The 18,112-nt window shown below is 46.3% G+C and overlaps 1 protein-coding gene across 1 annotated transcript in view; it reads right to left on the bottom strand.

Annotated features, from left to right (window-relative positions):
* Nucleotides 1–585: 585 nt before the first annotated feature.
* The window catches only part of OTOA (otoancorin), an 82,452-nt gene continuing 64,925 nt past the window's right edge, over nucleotides 586–18,112 (bottom strand). The window contains exons 24-28 of the mRNA XM_075528119.1: nucleotides 11,931–12,073; nucleotides 11,584–11,720; nucleotides 10,985–11,082; nucleotides 2,274–2,463; nucleotides 586–659 (exon numbers count right to left, since the gene is read on the bottom strand). Coding sequence (XP_075384234.1) covers nucleotides 586–659; nucleotides 2,274–2,463; nucleotides 10,985–11,082; nucleotides 11,584–11,720; nucleotides 11,931–12,073 — 642 coding nt within the window. The remainder of the gene's footprint in view (nucleotides 660–2,273; nucleotides 2,464–10,984; nucleotides 11,083–11,583; nucleotides 11,721–11,930; nucleotides 12,074–18,112) is intronic.

Genomic DNA, 18,112 nt, shown 5'->3' with positions numbered 1-18,112 from the left:
GCCTTTGCCTGCAGTTCTGCTCTCAGGAGGTAGGCAGTAACTAGTGCCTATGGTCCTAACTCTACTTACTGGTGGCGCTGTTGGGAGAGCCCTGGACTGCTAAGGTTCAAACCCACCAGCCGCTCCTTAGGAGGAAGCTGGGTCCATCAGCTCCTGTCCAGAGTTACCAAGACTCAGAAACCCTACCGTGGGTCATTTCAAGTCAGAATTATTTTGATGATGGTGGGTGTGGTTTGGGCCTTGCCCACCCCCTGCTGCCACCCCTGCCCTCCACAATTTTTGGTTCCAAGAAGCTAAGGAGAAAAGGCTACAACTGGGCAAGGTGTAGCTCCCTGCTCAGATCGGTCCGCTTCAGAATTTGCCAGAACAAGTTTTTGTTTGTTTGTTTGTTTGTTTGTTTGTTTGTGGGGTTTTCTTGGGGGTGGGGTGGGGTTATAATTATTTTTCCTTAGGGTCCCTTTTAAATATCAAGACCCCAGAGTCCGTTGCAGTAGTTAAGGTTCTGGACCCAGGCAAGTGTGATGAGTCTTCTGTTTCAACATGCCCCCCACCCCACCCCCACCACCACCACCACACGCACACTGGTCACCAGAGTGCAACACCCTCACACAGAGCCAGCAGCAGGCAGCCGAGCCCAAGGCCCCAGCAGGTAGGAGCTCCTGAAACAAAACACAAGGCAAGAGAGCCTTTGAGCAAGGTCCCTGCCACACCGAGGGGTCCTTACCCCCAACCCCCCCCCCCCACCCCGGCCTTGGGTTGCACTCCCTCTGGACTGAACCTTGGGTTCTTCGTTTCTTAAATGAGAATAGTGACCCCAATCGGGGTTGTAGGAATGTGAAATCTGAGAGTGTAAACTGAATGAGGACGAGGGGGTACCTTAATCATCAGTCCATTGGGGAGTTTGTCCAAAATGCAAATTCCAGAGCCTTCCCTGGAGAGGCTGATTCAGAAAGTTTAACCTGCCCTCCCCCCCAAGTTGAACTGCAAACAGCAGTCCTTCCCCCTCCAGGTAATTCTGATAACTCAGCAAATTTAGGGAGCAGGAGATGAGCGGCCAAATCCACTGAGGTCTTTGAGGTTCATGGAAGGGGGGGCACCTACGATGTTGATACAGTAGGAGATGGAGTTAGCCTGCTGTTCACCAAGGCTGGGATGACGAGCTGCTTAATAGCTAGTCCGTAAAATCCAAAATGGACCGCCCTTCTCCCCTTGCAGCAAAATTCCCTTTAAACTTAAGACTGTTCAAACTCAGCAAGTTTGGACAAAGGACATTTGAGGGCAAGCAAGACCACGGAGAGAAGCAATGGAGCCTGAGACCTGGAGGGAAGGACAAGGTGGCTCCCGTTGCTGCGAACCGCGCCTCCTCTGTCCCATCGCTGAAGCCCCTTGCTCCTTTTAACAACCTGCCAGACAGCCCCTCAGCTGGCCATCAGGGGGATATAACTTGCTGGCCTCTCCCTGAGTTTTTGAAGCCCTTTGGGGAGGTATCCAGCCCGCTGCTACGTTCTGTCAAGCACTCCCCGAAATGAACTTCAGCCACTCAGCCCAGTCTCTGTATCGCCTAAAAGAGCGACAGGCCTCGTGGATTTGACCAGCCGGCATCCAAGTTCCCTGGCTGATGACCTCATCGCTTTCCGCCACCGCTGCTCCCAGGGAAAACGGAGCCTCGGTGAAAGAGATTTGGCAATATTTGTCCAAATCCCCAAGCACGGGGCTCAGTGATGCACCATCAGCAGGGTTTGTGAGCGCGAAGGAAAAGAACCGGAAATGCCGGGTCCCAAAGCCCTGCTTAAAGACAGTGGCGAGGGGGCCATCCAGCCACGTACAGAACCGGTTCCCGAGTGTACACGGCAAGGTGTAGACCAAGGTGTGCAATCCGCCCTTGCGAGAGTCATGAGATGGTCTCTTGGATTCGCTTTTGCACGCAGGGAGTCTATGTGGAATTCACAGGAAGCTGGGAGTACTGGCCGGAGAAGCACTTCCAGGATTGAGTGCCCAGAGATGCTGATCCCAAAGGGGTTGGGGGGAGGGGGGTGTCCAGAGAACCGGCAGCTTTTTTAAAGCACCTCCCCTCTCCCTGCAGGTGGCTTTAAGGGGCCACCAGGGTTGAAGATCCATTACATAAATGTGGCAGGGATCTGGGAGGTTGCGCTCCGGGAAGTCTCCCCAGTTCAAAGATCTCGCCCTGAGTCCTGGTCATCTTCCTGCCCCCAGCGCGGCAGAGTTAGGGAAGGGGGTCAGGGTGAAAACAGGACCGGGGCGGCTGGGCTCACCTGGGGGCGAACCGGAGGTGCGGGCGGGGCTGGTGCTCAGAGGTGGGTCGAGCCAGGAGTGGGCCTGAGCGCCATCTAGTGCCCGCTGGAGGCTCTGCAGCTGCTGCCCGCTGAGCCGCTGTCGCTGGGCGTTGGTCACCGCCGCCGCATTCTCTGGGCCCAGAGAAGCCATCTGCTCTGGGGACAGCTCCTGCAGGAGGGTGAGAAGGCAGTGCCCGGAGACGGACCCCGGGCACGCAGGGGTTCCTAAACCTCGGCCCCCCTCCTGTGGCCTGCCCAACGTGACCGCATCACCAAGCATTTGTTCTCCTCTGGTATTTTTCCTTAAAAATCGGTCCAAATTCTTTTAAAAAGGAACTTTGTACACGGAAATTCCGAAAAATGGAGAATCAGCACCACCAGCTATGAGGAGTCATAAAAAGTAATCATAAGGAGGCCAAAGAAATAAAACAACCCCGTGGAAGGCGTATGAACACTGGTGGCAGCGGGTTTACACGATGGACTACTAACTTCAAGGTCAGCAGTTCGAAACCCAGACGAAGACCAGACTTTCTATTCCCTTAAAGTTACAGCATCAGAAACCCACAGAGGCAGTTCTCCCTTGACCTAGAGGGTCGCTATGAGTCGGCACCGACTGGTGGGCAGTGAGTTGTTTGGGTTTTATGGAAAGAAGATTCAAGGTGATAGCCTAGACAGACACACACCACTCAGACCCAAGAAAGACCTATGAAACCAAGGGAACCGAATACCCATGACAACCCTAGAATTCAGAGCTTCAAAGGGGAGGATCCAGAAATAGATCAAACACAGAGACTGAAGGGAAACAGCAAGGAAAGAGGCACAACTAACGGTGAACAGCCAATTTGCTCAGTATGCCTCATGGGGCAGGATTTGGGGCACTGGGACTGATCTCTCTCCCTTGGCCTTGTACGCCCCCCAGTGACCACAGGTACACCCCCACCTACCTGGTCGCTGATCAAATCTGCGCGCGCGCGCACACACACACACACACACACACGGAAGGTTTTTTTCTTTTTAGCTTTATCTTGTAGTATTTGGCTCCTCCCACCCCCACACTCTTTTCTTTCCTGGACCAAGCACCCCACCACCCCTGCTGTTAGTGGCACCTGCCCCACCCCTCGCCTTAGAAGGTGGTTTCAACTAGGCGGCAGCATTGGGTGCCATTGTCAGTGTATTGGGGGGCCTTTCCCTTTCCCTTGTTTCTTCCCTTTCCCTATCCCCACCTGTTCCCTCTCCTCCTGCCCTCCCCACCCCCACAACCATCTCCATGGTCAACAGCATCCCTCCTCGCCTCCATGGACGGTGGGCAGCACTCCCGCGGAGTGAGAGCCCTCCACCGCCGCTTTGATGGGTAGCGAATGCCCGTGCCCCTCTTCTTGTCTTTTCTTTTTTTCCTTCCTGACTCCCCTTTTTAAGTCCCACTGAGCAAGTAGTGCCCCTCCCCTGCCATCTCCATGTTAAGTAGTGCCCACCCTTACCCCCTCCCTATGTAGTGGGGTGCACTCTGGAAGTGCGTGTCACTCCATCACTGAGACCGTGTTTGACGCCCTGCATGTGCACCAGTGCTGTGACACTTTCATTTAAATTTTGTTTTTCCTTTCTCTCTCTCTCTCTCTCCACCCCTTCCCTCTCCCTCTCCCTCTCCCTTTTTCTCTGTCTTCTTATGACTTTCCTCTTCCACCTCTATTTGTCTTTCTTCCTCTCCCTGTCCCCTGTTTCTATTTTTACACAGCAGTTGAAAGACAATGGCCCTGCCACACCTGCCACTGCACCTTCTAGGCAAGTGGCATCACTCACACTAGCACTACTAGAGCCATGAGAGATGGCAGCCGACGCCTGTCCAACCTGCTCTCCACAATCAGTGATCAAAGACCCCTGCCCGCTCTCCCACCCACTATCAAGTCCACCTTGAGCTAGGTGGTGAGCACCTGATACTGCCAAACAAGTAAGGAGGCTAAGGCACCGTCCATTGTTCAGATGGATTTTTTTTAATCAGTGTGAAGCAACCCACATACAATCAACCAAGTAATTCAATAATACCATAAGATCTGAGATTGATCAAACGCTTCAACAACAACAACAAAAGAAATCATGGGCAAAATGTCTCGAACAAGTGGTCAAACTACAGGGCCAGGAAATCTTCCCAAGGAAGAAATGGTATTGGAACTACTCAATTAGGAATTCAAAATATTTATATTTAAGTACTTACAAAGGATTGATAGTTGGATCAAGGGGAACAAAAGCTATTGAAGAACTTAGGAAAATAATGCAAGAACAGGTTGGCAAAATAAAGTAGAAGAATTACATACTATACAAAAGTATGAAATTCAGAAAATTAATATGAAAATTCCAAAATTGATAATATGTTGGAAAGGCCGAGTAGAATTGAATCAATGAAAGAGAAAAATTCGTAATGCAAAAGAGAAATCTCTTAATACTAATTGTTAAAGGAACAACAGGGGAAAATTTTATTTTCAGAAAATCTAAGAATTATGCAGGACATCATTAAAAGGAATAATACATGTGATTGAAATTCTAGAAAAGGAAGAGCCAGAAATTGTTGAAGAAAGTGTCCCTACTATCATGAAAGATGAGAAAATATGCATGCAATAAGCTCAACAAACCCCAAATAAAGTCACCAATATATGTCACAAACTTTCTAAAACCAGAAACAAAGAAAGAATCCTGAAAGCAGTTTGAAAAAAATGAAAAATTCCCCCTACAAGAGACCCAAGAAGATGAAGCTCAGCAACTATACAAACAAGAAGGCCATGGGAGGGTATATATAAAACTTTGAAAGAAAAAGTATTGCCAACAAGAACTATATCACTGGCAAGACTGTCCCTCAAATACAATGGTGACATTAGAACAGCCCCAGAAAAGCAGGAATTATGGGAGTGGGTAAAACCCAGAGCAGTCTTAAAACAAACACTAAAAAAGTCATTTGGACTAAGAACAATCCGTTATTAAGAGAACATCACCCTAAACCAACCAAGACAGAGAAATGTCAAAAATGAAGTCAACCTACATTAAACAGGGAGCCAGAGACGTCCATTCTTTAAATAATGACAACTACAAAGCAAAAAGAGGAAATGACGAGGATGTCATTACAGAGCTTCCACGTGGAGAGGAAATCAAGAGCACTGACTGTTCCAAACTTGGGAAGATAATGATAAATTTGTTAAAGGAACCTCAAAGAAAATTCATAAAGCTTCTCATAAAAAATTTTTTAAGACTTTGCCACAAACGTAAAAATGGGAATTTATAGACTGGGAAAATTGGGGGACAACAACATATCAGACAAGGGATTGTCTAAAATTTGTAGACCTCAACCACTAAAAGACACATAATCCACTTTTTTAAATGGACAGAGGACTTGAATAGAGGAGACGCTGATGCCCCAACCTTGCAGTTCCCCAACAATGCCACCAGGTGCAACCACTGATCTCTTCCCAAGTGGAGCAAATCAGAAGGAAGCCAATCAAAGGCTCAAGAAAGCAGTTTGCCCGAAGAACAAAGGGACGATGTGATGCCCAGTCTCCACTCCTCAAAACGAGAAGGACAAAATGCGGACCACAATAAAAGGGATCGCAGTAAGAGATCCTGGGTACAGTGGGACGAATGGGGATCGGACTCATAAAAAGACGGGGCTTGTTAGTGGTCTGATAGAGACGGGTAGAACCCTCAAGACAATGGCCCTTAGATGCCCTTCGGTCTTGAAACTGAACTCATCCCCATGACTCACTTTCAGCCAACTGACAGACAAGCCCAAGGTGAACAGCAATACCAAGGAAATCAGCACTCCTGGCAACAATCACCATACAAGAACAAAGGGGCAGCATTTTCCCAAGACCAAAGCTTGGAAGGCAAGAAGGAAAGGGAAAGAAGGACTAAGATCTACACGCGACCTCCTCCCTGGGGGACGGACAACAGAAAAGTGGGTGAAGGGAGACGCCGGACAATGCAAGATATGACAAAATAATAATTTATAAATTATCAAGGGTTCATGAGGGAAGGGGGAGTGGGGAGGGAGGGGAAAAATGAGCTGATGCCAGGGGCTTAAGTGGAGAGCAAATGTTTTGAAAATGAGGGCAATGAATGTACAAATGTGCTTTACACAATTGATGTATGTATATGTATGGATTGTGATAAGAGTTGTATGAGCCCCTAATAATAGTATTTTTTTAAAGAAAAAGAAATGGGCCAAACTGAGGGGAAAGTGGGAAGAATGCTGTTACATTGTGCGTTTGTAATTAATGTCACAAAATGTATCTGAACTGTTGAGTAGAAAGCTTCTCTTTGGGGTAGGAAATCTGCTCCCAGAAAGATCTTGCAAACCCTATGTGGGGTCATTATGAGTTAGGATCAACTTGATGGCAGGAGTTTCTTTGTTTGTAATGGCTAATGATTGTGAGAATTTCTTCACATGTTTGTTAGCTCCCTGGGTGTCTGCTTTGTTGAAGTGTCTGCTTCCTCTGTAAGCTTTCACCCAAATCACAACAACAATAGAAAATAGCACTGTTCGGGGAGGGAGGGGGATGGGGTGGGGGGGGGTAAGGGAAACCGAGCTGATTCCAGGAACCCAAGTGGAAGGTGAATTATGAGAATGACGAGTGCAATGAATGTATAAGGTGCTTTGCTCAATTGACGTATGTACAGACTGTGATAAGAGCCTTATGAGCCCCAATAAAAAGATTTTTTTTAAAGAAAAGAAAATAGCACTGTTAAATCTTAGCTAGATTGTTGGCCAACGTAATATGAACTTGAAGCCAATGCCCTCTTTAATTAAAAAAAATGTATGAATATATATAAACTGTAATAGGGATGTTAACAATATTTAGTTCCCCAAATATGACTTAGTCCTGAGATCATCAGAAATATTAAAGAAGAGTTAAAAGTCATCATTTGCTCTCTGTGTGACTTAATATTGTTGAATTCGATGCACAGTATCCCTTCAGTAATTCAAGACCCAAACTGAGAAAATTGATACAGTATCCCTTCAGACCCAAACTGAGGGGACTGATGCAGATGGAACAGCACAATCTTAAAACCAAAGACCTGAAACCAAAAACAAAACATCCAGCTCTCCCACATACTAGATGTGTGACCTTGGGTAAGGACACAGCTTCTGTGGGCTTGTAGACTAAATGTAGTATGGCACAATCTTCTACGCCTATTCTGAATCTCTGCTAAGACTGCCTGGACATCATACGCATAAGACCTGGCAAAACTCAGTGGAGATAAAGTACAGTGATCCATTGGTGATGTCTGTCATGGGCATGGGTAGTAGGAACTCTGTGATACACACTATGTCTTTGAGAACACAGAGTGAAGAGTTTTCTAAAGGCATTTCCCAGTCAAAGAACTTAGTGAGTCGCTCCAATGGAACCAGAATGAGATGGGGTAGCAGGATTATGTTTATATGGAGTGGTCTTAAAGCCTTCCAGTATATTTTCTAGGGCCCCAGAGATTTAGGGGGAAGGGATTATGTTCCCAGCCCCTTTCCTTCACTCACATTCAGCTTCTTTGCTCTTATTAGGTAGGTACGGTACTTACCTGGGACCATGTCATTCCCCTGCTTAGAGGCTTTCCCTATCTGTCTCCCAGACATAGCTCAAATTTCTGAAGCACAGTAACTTATCTTTCCAGGTTGTTATCCTTCGAGGTCAGGTTAGCTTTAGTGAGGCACACACCGTTCACTATTTGAAACTGAAAGGACATTTACCCAAGGAAAAAGTTCTAGGGGGTTAGGAAAGGGTATAGTTCAAGAGGGTAAATATATATATATATACTAGAGTTGTAGTTCGTACATGCACAGATTTATCCCAAGCAAAAGGTGTTTAAACATGTCTCTGCAATTGATGGATGGCTGCAAAAACGTTCTTTTGGTAATATATTTGTCTTAGTCTGATCAGGATCCCTTCAAAAAACCACGCCAAATCAAAACCATAGCTTCCAAAGGAGCTCGGCTAGTTAAATTCAAGCCAGCGAGGCCAGCTTAACAGGCAATAGAGACTGCTTTGGGGAATTACAAAGAAGTTATCTTGATAGATTTTCTCAAAGGACAATCACAGGGGCTTATTAGGAAGGAGTTTTTAGAAAATTGAAAACTGCATTGGTGAGGGAAAAAAAGCCAGAAAAAGGACAATTTTTTCCCTCCTGACAATGCACCTGTTCATTCTCTGACAATTAACCAAGACTGTCCTATGAAAATACCATTGGGAAACATCACCCCATCCACTCACTCTCTAACCCTGATGTTGCCCCTGTTTGTTGTTGCCAACCACTCAAAGAATGTTTAAAAGGAACATGATCTGAGTCCCACAAGGATGCTCAAACTGCTCTTTTGACGTGGTATCAGTTTGAAATGCAGATTTTCTTCCAGAAAGGGTTAGAGACACGGCAACATTGCCTTCAGGAGTGTATAGACTGAGCTGAAGATGTGTCAGGAACCAAGAGCTTCACATTTTCTTATTTTAGTTTAATAAAGGGTTTCATTACTTTGGTGCAACGGCTATGTGTTGGGCTGTGATCCATGTAATCGGCAGTTCAAAACTGCCAGCAGCTCCGAGGAAGAGAGACTGGGCTTTCTACTGCCATGAAACAGTTCTAGTCTCAGAAACCCACAGGGGATCACTGTGTGGGTTTTGTCCCATGATTTTGTACGGGTTTCCCCCACCCCCAACCACATACATCTTAGATGGACTCAACCCGCTTCACTCCTCTGTGTCACCTTCCAGGCCCACCCCAGCACCTTGGCCGGAGTCGGCACACTGTGGTGATCAAGAGGAACTTTGAGAATAGCTAAGGAACGAAGCAGGCTACTCTACGAAAGAGACTAAGAGGAAGGGCTTTGCAACGTGGCAACATCCTGAATCACACCCATCCCAGGCAGATGCACAGGCTCCCCAGAGAGAAAGAAGGAGGCCCTGGGGGAGGCATCATGTCAATGCCAATTCATAGCATCCCTATCCGGGACACTGTTCCCAAGTCTGTACCCTTTACAGGAGCTTATCACCGCTCTTGGTTCCTGTGGAGCTTCTGGTGGGTGTGAACCGCAGATTTGGGGGGTAGCAGCCAACCGCTTAACCACTGCACTACCAGGACTCCTTTGAATGGCCTTGAGGATTATCGATTATATATTGGGCTGCTAGCCACAAGGTCAGCAGTTCCAACCCATCAGTTGCTCTTCTAGAGAAAAATGAGGTTTTCTGCTCCTGTAAATATTCGCAACCCCAGGGCCAGTTTTACTGTGTCTGATGGGGTCCCCCTAAGCTAGAATAGGCTCAATGGCTGTGAGATGATTGATGGTGATGGTGATGATGATGATGGTGATGATGATGATTGGTGCTGGGAATTGTCCCAAATGTTAGAGTGATTCTAGGTCAGCGATGTCTTGACATGAACCAGTGATGTCCCATCATATGCATTTGCTGGCCGTATCTTGTTGAGGCAGGCAGAGGGTGTTCCCGAGTTGCCCAATCAACAGGACATCAGGTTCACTCCCTTTTCCTTGGAGGACCTTCCTGAGGACCACTAACTAGATACTCTGCTTCCCAAACCTTGTCTGATCCAATTCTGCCTTCTCACTTGTTGCCATAGTAGCTTATCGCCCATCCCAATGTGGCTTTGGATGATGGTGCTGGCTAAGAATACTGAAAGTGCCATAGACACTAAAAGGACAGACCAATTTGTCTTGGAAGAAGTGTACAGCCAGAGTGTTCCTTCAAGGCAAGGGTGGCAAGACTTCATATCATGTACTTTGGACATGTTGTCAGGAAAGACCAGTCCATCCTGCTTGGTCAAGTCGAGAGGCAGTGAAAGAGAGGGATCCATTCCCTGTGAGATGGATGGACACAGTGGCTGCAGCAATGGAATCAAGCACAGGAACCATTGTGAGGGTGGCAAAGGACCGCAGTGTTTTGTTCTGTTGCGCATAGGGTCACGCTGTGGGTTGGATCTGACCCTATGGCCTGACAATAACAACAAGGTGGTTTTCTTCTACTTCTTCCTTAAGTCAGCTAAAGCACTTTAAATTATTCCAAAAGGAAATATTAAACAAGTGCACAATCTGTCGCTGGCAATTTTGAAATCCCCGAAGTCTACCAATTGAAAGCGCTCCCAAAGTTTAAGACAAACTTATTTTTCATGAAAACCTGACCTGAATTGATGTGAGGCTATTTATAGTCTCTATTTATTCCAATTAGTGTGACTTGTCAGAGATTAATCTGCCGAAATATTAATGTGTTTGCTTACAAGGTGCTTCCCCAGCCGGGAGTGTTAAGTTACAGGCAATCTTGACAAAGAGCGATCTTTCTAAAATGTGAAAAATTCCCTATCCTGAGACATATGTGCTAAGAATTTTCAACCTGTCACACCACATAGCCATAAATAGGAAAGGAGTACCACTTGCTATAAATAGGAAATGACCATCAAAATAAGCACAATTAAGAGTTTAAAATAATAATAATAATTAAAAAAAAGAGTTTAAGAAAAAAATAGCAGCCATAAACCACCTCACATGATGTTGTGACCTGCCCATTCTTGGCATTCAGGTGTGCCCTGCCCCTGTCAGCGGAAGCCAAGCCCTGTTTGCAAGTTCTTAGAATCAGAGGCCTGTTGTCTGCTTCCCCCGTGTGATTTTAAATGGGGTCAAGCTCCCGTGTCTCCTTGAAGAATCGAGCACCTACTTTGAATATCTCATCAGGAAGGCATTTTATTGCTGATGGCTGGAAATAGGGCATCAAGTCTTTGTGGAGCATTCGGAGTTCTTCCTTCGTTAATCCAGCTGGGAAGAAAAAAGAATCACAAGGGTTCAGTTCAAGTCATCAGAACGTCTCTTGATTTACTAATGATGCTGCTGCAGAATGCACAGACCTGCGCGGTCCAGGCAAGGATCTCCCTTACAAAAGACCCTGAGAGTCACACTGGAAAAGTAAGCTCCTTCATCAACACAGGACAAGAGGCTGAGTCACACTCGCCTGATTGGCCTCCTACATCTAGCTGGATGCCCAGAGGAACTTCACTCCGTACATCTTCAGATTGTGGATTAAGTTTACAGAGGCCAATTGAATCATATTCCAAGGCAATCTTTGTCTAACTTTAATGAATAAAGAACCATGGGGTTGGGGGAGGGGTGGTACCTACAGATCCCACCCTTAATAACTGCAAGTCATGAAAGCTAGGTTACCTGTCACCTGGTAGATGCTCACGTATGTGGCCTCGGACTTTTTTACTTTCTGCCCGAAGACTTAAGGTTGGAAAGAGAATGAAGCATGCGGGCTCCTACCTGCAATGGTCCCGAGCTCCTGCAAGATGGAGCCGGTCCAGTCTGTGGGATTCCCAAACACGACTTCTGCCTTCCTCTTAAACTCAGCCAAAACCTGAGTGCTGCAGGGCAGGGCCCCAATCCTGGCCACCACCGCTCTGGTGAAGAAGAAGGAATGGAGGGTGAACCTGGGCAACTCGCCAACCAAAGTGAGATGTACAGAAGGTGAACTCAGCACAGAGTACGAATCCAGCTAATCCGCTCCCTAGCACAGCCAGAAAGGTGGCAAGCCATCGGTGAGGAGCATCTTGCTGAAAGCATGCATGACCCATCCGACCACACCGCACGCACACGCGTGCTTTGGCTACCTGAATTCGGAGACCTTGATAAGTGCGATATCAGTGATATTCATAGCGCACAGGATCACACCGAGTCCTGCTAAGTGAAAGCTCTTCAGATCCTGGATCGCGTAACCAGAATCCTCCAGGAACCCTTGCAGGATGGAGTTGGCCTATAAAGAGGAAGGATAGAAGATGAACCAGCCTGAGATGACCGAGACTCCAAATCCTGAGAGGATAACAGTCTTTCCGAACTGGTCTCCCAACGTCTCCTCTGTAGATGGATGCCCTCCCCACACTAAAGATTCTGGCCATGGCATTCAGGTGCATGCCCTTAATGTGCTGCTTTGTCCAAGTATGTTCCCTGCGCTGGGGAGGTGCCTTGAGGCAGTGAAGCTTGATAGCCTTCAACAATAATAAAGTTTAACTTGCACCCTGTGTCAGCACCTGCTGAATTTGTTCTTTCCGTCATTCGGATGACCTTCACAGAATCTGGGCCCCCCAGTTCTGCATCAGGATGCAAACACTTCCAGCATCTTCTCTACAGCTTTCCAGGAAACCTCGTAACTTCCTGCCTTCGTGCCTTGGTTCAAAGCAGCCTCGCCACCTGAAATGCCTTTTCAGCATTCCCAAGTTAAACTTCAACCCCCCCCCCTTTTTTTTTTCCTTAAGGGGGTCTGGGAGCTCAATTCAAAAGTCACCTTCTTCATGAGATCTTCTCTGCTCTGACCATCTTGGCTGAAATTAGTTGTTCTTCCTCACATATCTCACAAAGAAGCCCTGGTGGTACATCAGGTTAGTCATTGGACTGTGAGCTACAAGTCAGTGGTTCAAACCCACCAGCTGCTCCCAAGGAGAAAGATGAGGTTGTCTACTCCCATATAGATTGACAGTCTTGGAAAGCCTGAGGAACAGTTATCCTCTGTCCTAAAGGGTCACGGAGAGTCAGCATCAACTCAGGGGCTGTTGATTAGGTTTGGGTTTTGGAATACCCCACAGAAATATGTTTCCACCTTTGGTTTCAGAGAGTAGTACCTAGCGTGGTTCTGTATTAAAGACCAGATCGGGATCTCTCAATTGAGCTTTGCTTAAGAAGTCTGATGGGTAGGACCCCTGAAATTCTAGCATGCGACCCTTCCTTGTCCATGACTTTCCATGAGGAGTTGCCCCTCCTACATTCTCACTTCACTGGGGTCAGTTGGTACTGTCTGTGTCCTGACATCCAGGGACTCCGTACTGGCCGACCAGGTCATCATTTAGTCTACCTGCGGCGGTGAGTTCTGAATTGGGTAAGTGATCCAGTAAGAGCGAATTGGGACTTTGTCTGGAACATTAGTAGAGAAGATATTTCTTGACAAACACCTGGATCTTCTAGAAGCCATCAAGTAGGGAAAGCCTGCCTCTGAGGGAAATGAAACCCACTGCCATCTATCTCATCAGTCCTAACTCAGTCATGGAAGTGACCCTATCTAGGGGACTGAGACTGTAAAACTTCCTGGGAACAGCCAGCCTCGTCTTTCTTTCCACAGAGAGGCTGGTGGGTTTGAACCACTGGCCTTGCAGTTAGTAGCCCAGTGTTTATCATACAACCCCACCAGGGCACCTTTTGAGTGAAACCAACATGGAAGAAAGTAGGATTAAAACAGTGTAAAAATCTCGCTTCTCAGCACACCAACATGTGTGATCAAGAAGGACGAGGGGACTAGGTTTCAAGCACCAAAGGCCCCGGGGGTGGGGGGGGGGATCATATCATCGTGAATGAGGGGAGCACATGATGGGGACCCAATGCCCATCTGTAGACAACTGGACATCCCTTGCAGAGTAGTAGTGGGGAGGAGACGAGTCACTCAGGGTTCAGTGTAGCAATAATGAAATTCACAACCTTCCTCTAGTTCTTAAATGCTTCCTCCCCCCAACTATCATGATCCCAATTCTACCTTGCAAACCTGGTTAGACCAGAGGATACACAGCGGTACAGATGGAAACTGGAGATACAGGGAATCCAGGACAGATGAACCCCTCAGGACCAGCGGTGAGAGTGGCGATACTGGGAGAGAAGGGGAGGTAGAAAGGGGGAACCGATCTTGGGGATCTACATATAACCTCCTCTCTGGGGGATGGGCAACAGAAAAGTGAGTGAAGGGAGACGCCGGGCAATGTAAGATAACATAAAACCATAATTTATAAATTATTAAGGGTTCATGGGGGAGGGGGAGGAGGAAGGAGGGGGAGGGAGGGGGAAGGGGAAAAGGAAAGTCAGGAGCTGATTCCAGGAACCCAAGTGGAAGGCGAATTTTGAGAATGATGAGGGAAACGAATGTATAAGTGTGCTTTTCACAATTGATGTGTGTATGGATTGTGATAAAAGTTGTATGAGCCCCAATAAAATGATTTAAAGAAAAACCAACTCACTTCTCAGTCTTGGTGTTAAGATCCAGTGTAAATTATAGTTCAAAACAGATGCCTGACAACACTATTGAAGCTCTTCAATTTGGCCATTCCTGAACTCTGCCTTAACCTTTTTGGTTATGGTAGTCAATATATGTTTCGTGAGTTGGCTTGCCTGATGTTCATAACCACATTATCCCTAAGATGTTTAAGATTCGTCTGAGCAGATGATGCAAACAAGTAAATATGCAGAAACCAGTGGGCTGTGCTTGGTACTGCTAACCACAGGCCAGCAGTTCAAAGTGACCAGCTGCTCTTCAGAGGGAAAATGTCACTTTCTGCTCCTGTAAAGATTTGCAGTCCAGATAGGAGCTGGAGGTACAAGGAATCCAGGGCGAATGATACTTTCAGGACCAGTGGTGTGAGTGGCGATACTGGGAGGGTGGAGGGAGGGTGGGTTGGAAAGAGGGAACCGATTACAAGGATCTACATGTGACCTCCTCCCTGGGGGACGGACAACAGAAAAGGGGGTGAAGGGAGGCGTCGGACAGGGCAAGATATGACAAAATAATAATTTATAAATTACCAAGGGCTCATGAGGGAGGGGGAGCAGGGAAGGAGGGGAAAAAAAGAGGACTTGATGCAAAGGGCTCAAGTGGAGAGCAAATGCTTTGAAAATGATGAGGGCAAAGAATGTACAGATGTGCTTTATACAATTGATGTATGTATGGATTGTGGTAAGAGTTGTATGGGTCCCTAATAAAATGTTTTTTTTTTTAAAAAGACTTGCAGTCTGAGAAACCCCCAGGGGCAGATCTACTCTGCCCACAGCGTCACTCTGAGTCAGAATTGACTTGATGGCAGTGAATGTAACGTTCACTGGTGGTTACCAGGGACAGAGACAGAGGGGACTCTCCAGAATGGACACACCTGTTATCTTCTTGAGATGGGAAAGGTAACATCACATGAAGAGGGATTCCCCATGATGGTTGCCCTGAATACTCTTCAACCCTCCAACCAAAACTAATACCTGAGATTACGTCAATCCATAAGTGTTGGCGCTACTGAAACCCTTTATAGTGGTGGGGGATTTACAATCTTTGAAATAACTTACTGAAGCTGCTGAACAATTTGATTTCTAGAAACATTTCATTAGGTTTAGTGGAGGATCCAGAAAAAAATAATTAACGCAACAGCCTTAACAATGAGCTCCCACATCTGAAGAATGAGGGTGATGGCATAGGTGTCTGCAGCATTTCACTCTGTTGCACACAGGGTCACAGCACAAGTCATGGTCAACTCAACGGCCAGTTCTGGAACAATGCAATGAAGTCGGATTCCTCAGCAGTCACACGGCCAGAAGCAGAAGATTACGAGAGACCATAGCTCACGAGGCAAAGAGGAGGAGGAGGAGAAACCCAGGGATAAATATCCCCTCCGTAGAATGAAGATCACAGGGTTACAGCGACTCTTCCCATCTCCCTCCCATCTTTGTCCATCGCTGTCCCAGAATGTGCATCACTCCAGTGTTGAGAGACGGTGACATTTGGAGAGATGGTGAAATGTCCCAGCGGGATCCCATTTTTCCTGTGTTTCATGTTTCAGGTTTGTTGAAATGCTGCCTCATCAGAGAAGACAGACCAGACTCCCCCATCTCATAGATGTCTCCCTCTCAGCTATCTCCATGAGCATGTCCATTTGCCATGTATTATTAACGACAATGATTTGGATTCATTTGCATTTTTAACTTTGATCCCTGATTTTTTTTTGTCTCCCCAAGTAAATGCCTCAAAATGAAAGACCATATTCAGCCAGTTAATTGTTGCTTCCTCAGGAGCCAGCAGAATTCCTGGCATAAAGCAGTTGTCCCCTAAGGACCTCTTCAATGAATAAATGAACTATCGAAGTCATAAGTAACATATACTCCTGTAAAATAGCATCATGTCCCTACCTTCATGTGACAAATGGACTTCAGGAAAATGTCCTATGTTCCTATAAATCAGACTGATCAATGTCTTCATTACATTGCCCTCAAAGATCATAAAACTCGCCCCCTGTAGGAAGTTTCAATAGCACTACACTTTTTAAAGTAAAACTCTCTATTGTGTAAAAAAAAAAAAACCTCTCTATTGTGAATTAGGTGGGGTTCACATATCAGATCATCCATTTTGTATTTTACAACTTGAACAACTTATCGGCCCTTCCCATAAATTGTCCTGTCACACCTTTCCCATCTCCCATTTGTCCAATATTACCTTCCCCTCTACCAAGTGACCACGTGTCTGCCTGTGCCCTCTCTCTCCTCCCACCTCTGGTAACCATCAACATCTATTTCTTTAGTATGATAGCTTTTAATTTTTCATAACAGTGGTATCAGATAATATTTGACCAACTTCACTCAGCATCCTGGCCTCCAAATCCATCCCTGGCATGAGGCATTTCACATTCTCATCACTCTGTAGCTGTACCACGGTGGGTACGTTCCAAAGCTCCTTATCCATTCTTCCACCAATGGGCATTGTGGTTGTTTCTGAATACTTGCCATTGGGGATAGTGCCATGATGTGCATAGCTGTGTATGTATCTGCTCACTCTTTGTTCCTTGTTCTTTTAGAGAATATACTAAATAGAAAAATAGCAAATGCATCACACTTTGAATTTCTGCTTTGAATTTTTTTCTTAGAATCATGTGCTTTCAGTAATGAACGGCATTCTGGATGAAATAGAGGGTTGTTTTTTTTTGAGATAATAAGGATTTTTATACAATGGGTGGGACACCTAGGTCCTGAGGGGTCTTTGGTGCTGTGATTAGTGGGATGACACCCAGATCTTCAGATTCACCGAGTTAGACAGGCCCCCACCAGATGACAGAATGCACTTAAGCAGCAGCTTCTCGTTAAACCAAACCAAACCCCACTGCCCTCAAGTCAATAGCGACCCTAAGAGGCAGAATAAAACTGCCCCTGTGGGTTTCTGAGACTGTACATTTTTACAGAAGTAGAAAGCCTCATCTCTCTCCAACTTAGTGGCTGATGGTTTGGAACTGTTGACCTTGCCAAGAGCATCCCAAGGCCTAACTGACTATTCCTGCCATGGGGCCTCTTTACTAAAACCCCAGAGGCAGAAAATGTAGGCTGATCACTACTTGGACCACAAGTCACGAAAGGGTTACGTGTCTTTGACCAAACAGAAACGCACACCCAGAATAATTTTCCAGTTGCCATTGAGTCAATTCTAACTCGTGGCACTCCCACTGGTGCCAGACTAAGACGTTCCCAGACCTTTCTACCAGGATTCTCCCAGGTGGACGCACACACACACACACACACCCCACTTTCAGCAGGCAGCTAAGGGTATAAGCCATTTGTAGCGCCCCGGATCTTCAAAAGTAATCGCAGCGAAGGGTTATTGAAAGCGTGCTGTACTCCAGCGCTGTTTTAAGTACTTCACATTCACTACCTTGTTTAATCCTCAGAACAACGCCCTGCAGTAAATATTCATTGTGCCCATCACTCCACAGAGGAGGAAAGGAAGGCGCAGTGTGGTTAAGTGGCTAGACCAGCATCACGTCGCTCAGAAGTAATTTTCCCAGAGCTACAGTTCAGGCTCTCTGGCTCCAGAGCTGGCATTTTAGACGGTAGGGTCTAAAGGGGAAATGGACGTTCATGTTAGCTTTTGTAGTATTTTTTATTATTATTATTAAGTATTCACAATGAGATTTCACTAGTGAGCTTTTAGCAATGTGTACTTCCCAGCTATCAAGCATACCCATTTGAAAATGTAAGTGCAAAAATACAATTTAGGTAAAATTACTTTGGAGATGTG

The sequence above is a fragment of the Tenrec ecaudatus genome, chromosome 12 (assembly GCF_050624435.1).
Source record: "Tenrec ecaudatus isolate mTenEca1 chromosome 12, mTenEca1.hap1, whole genome shotgun sequence".
Taxonomy (NCBI): Eukaryota; Metazoa; Chordata; class Mammalia; order Afrosoricida; family Tenrecidae; genus Tenrec; species Tenrec ecaudatus.
Note: the sequence above shows the minus strand (reverse complement) of the source record. Positions and strands in the feature narration are given on the sequence as shown.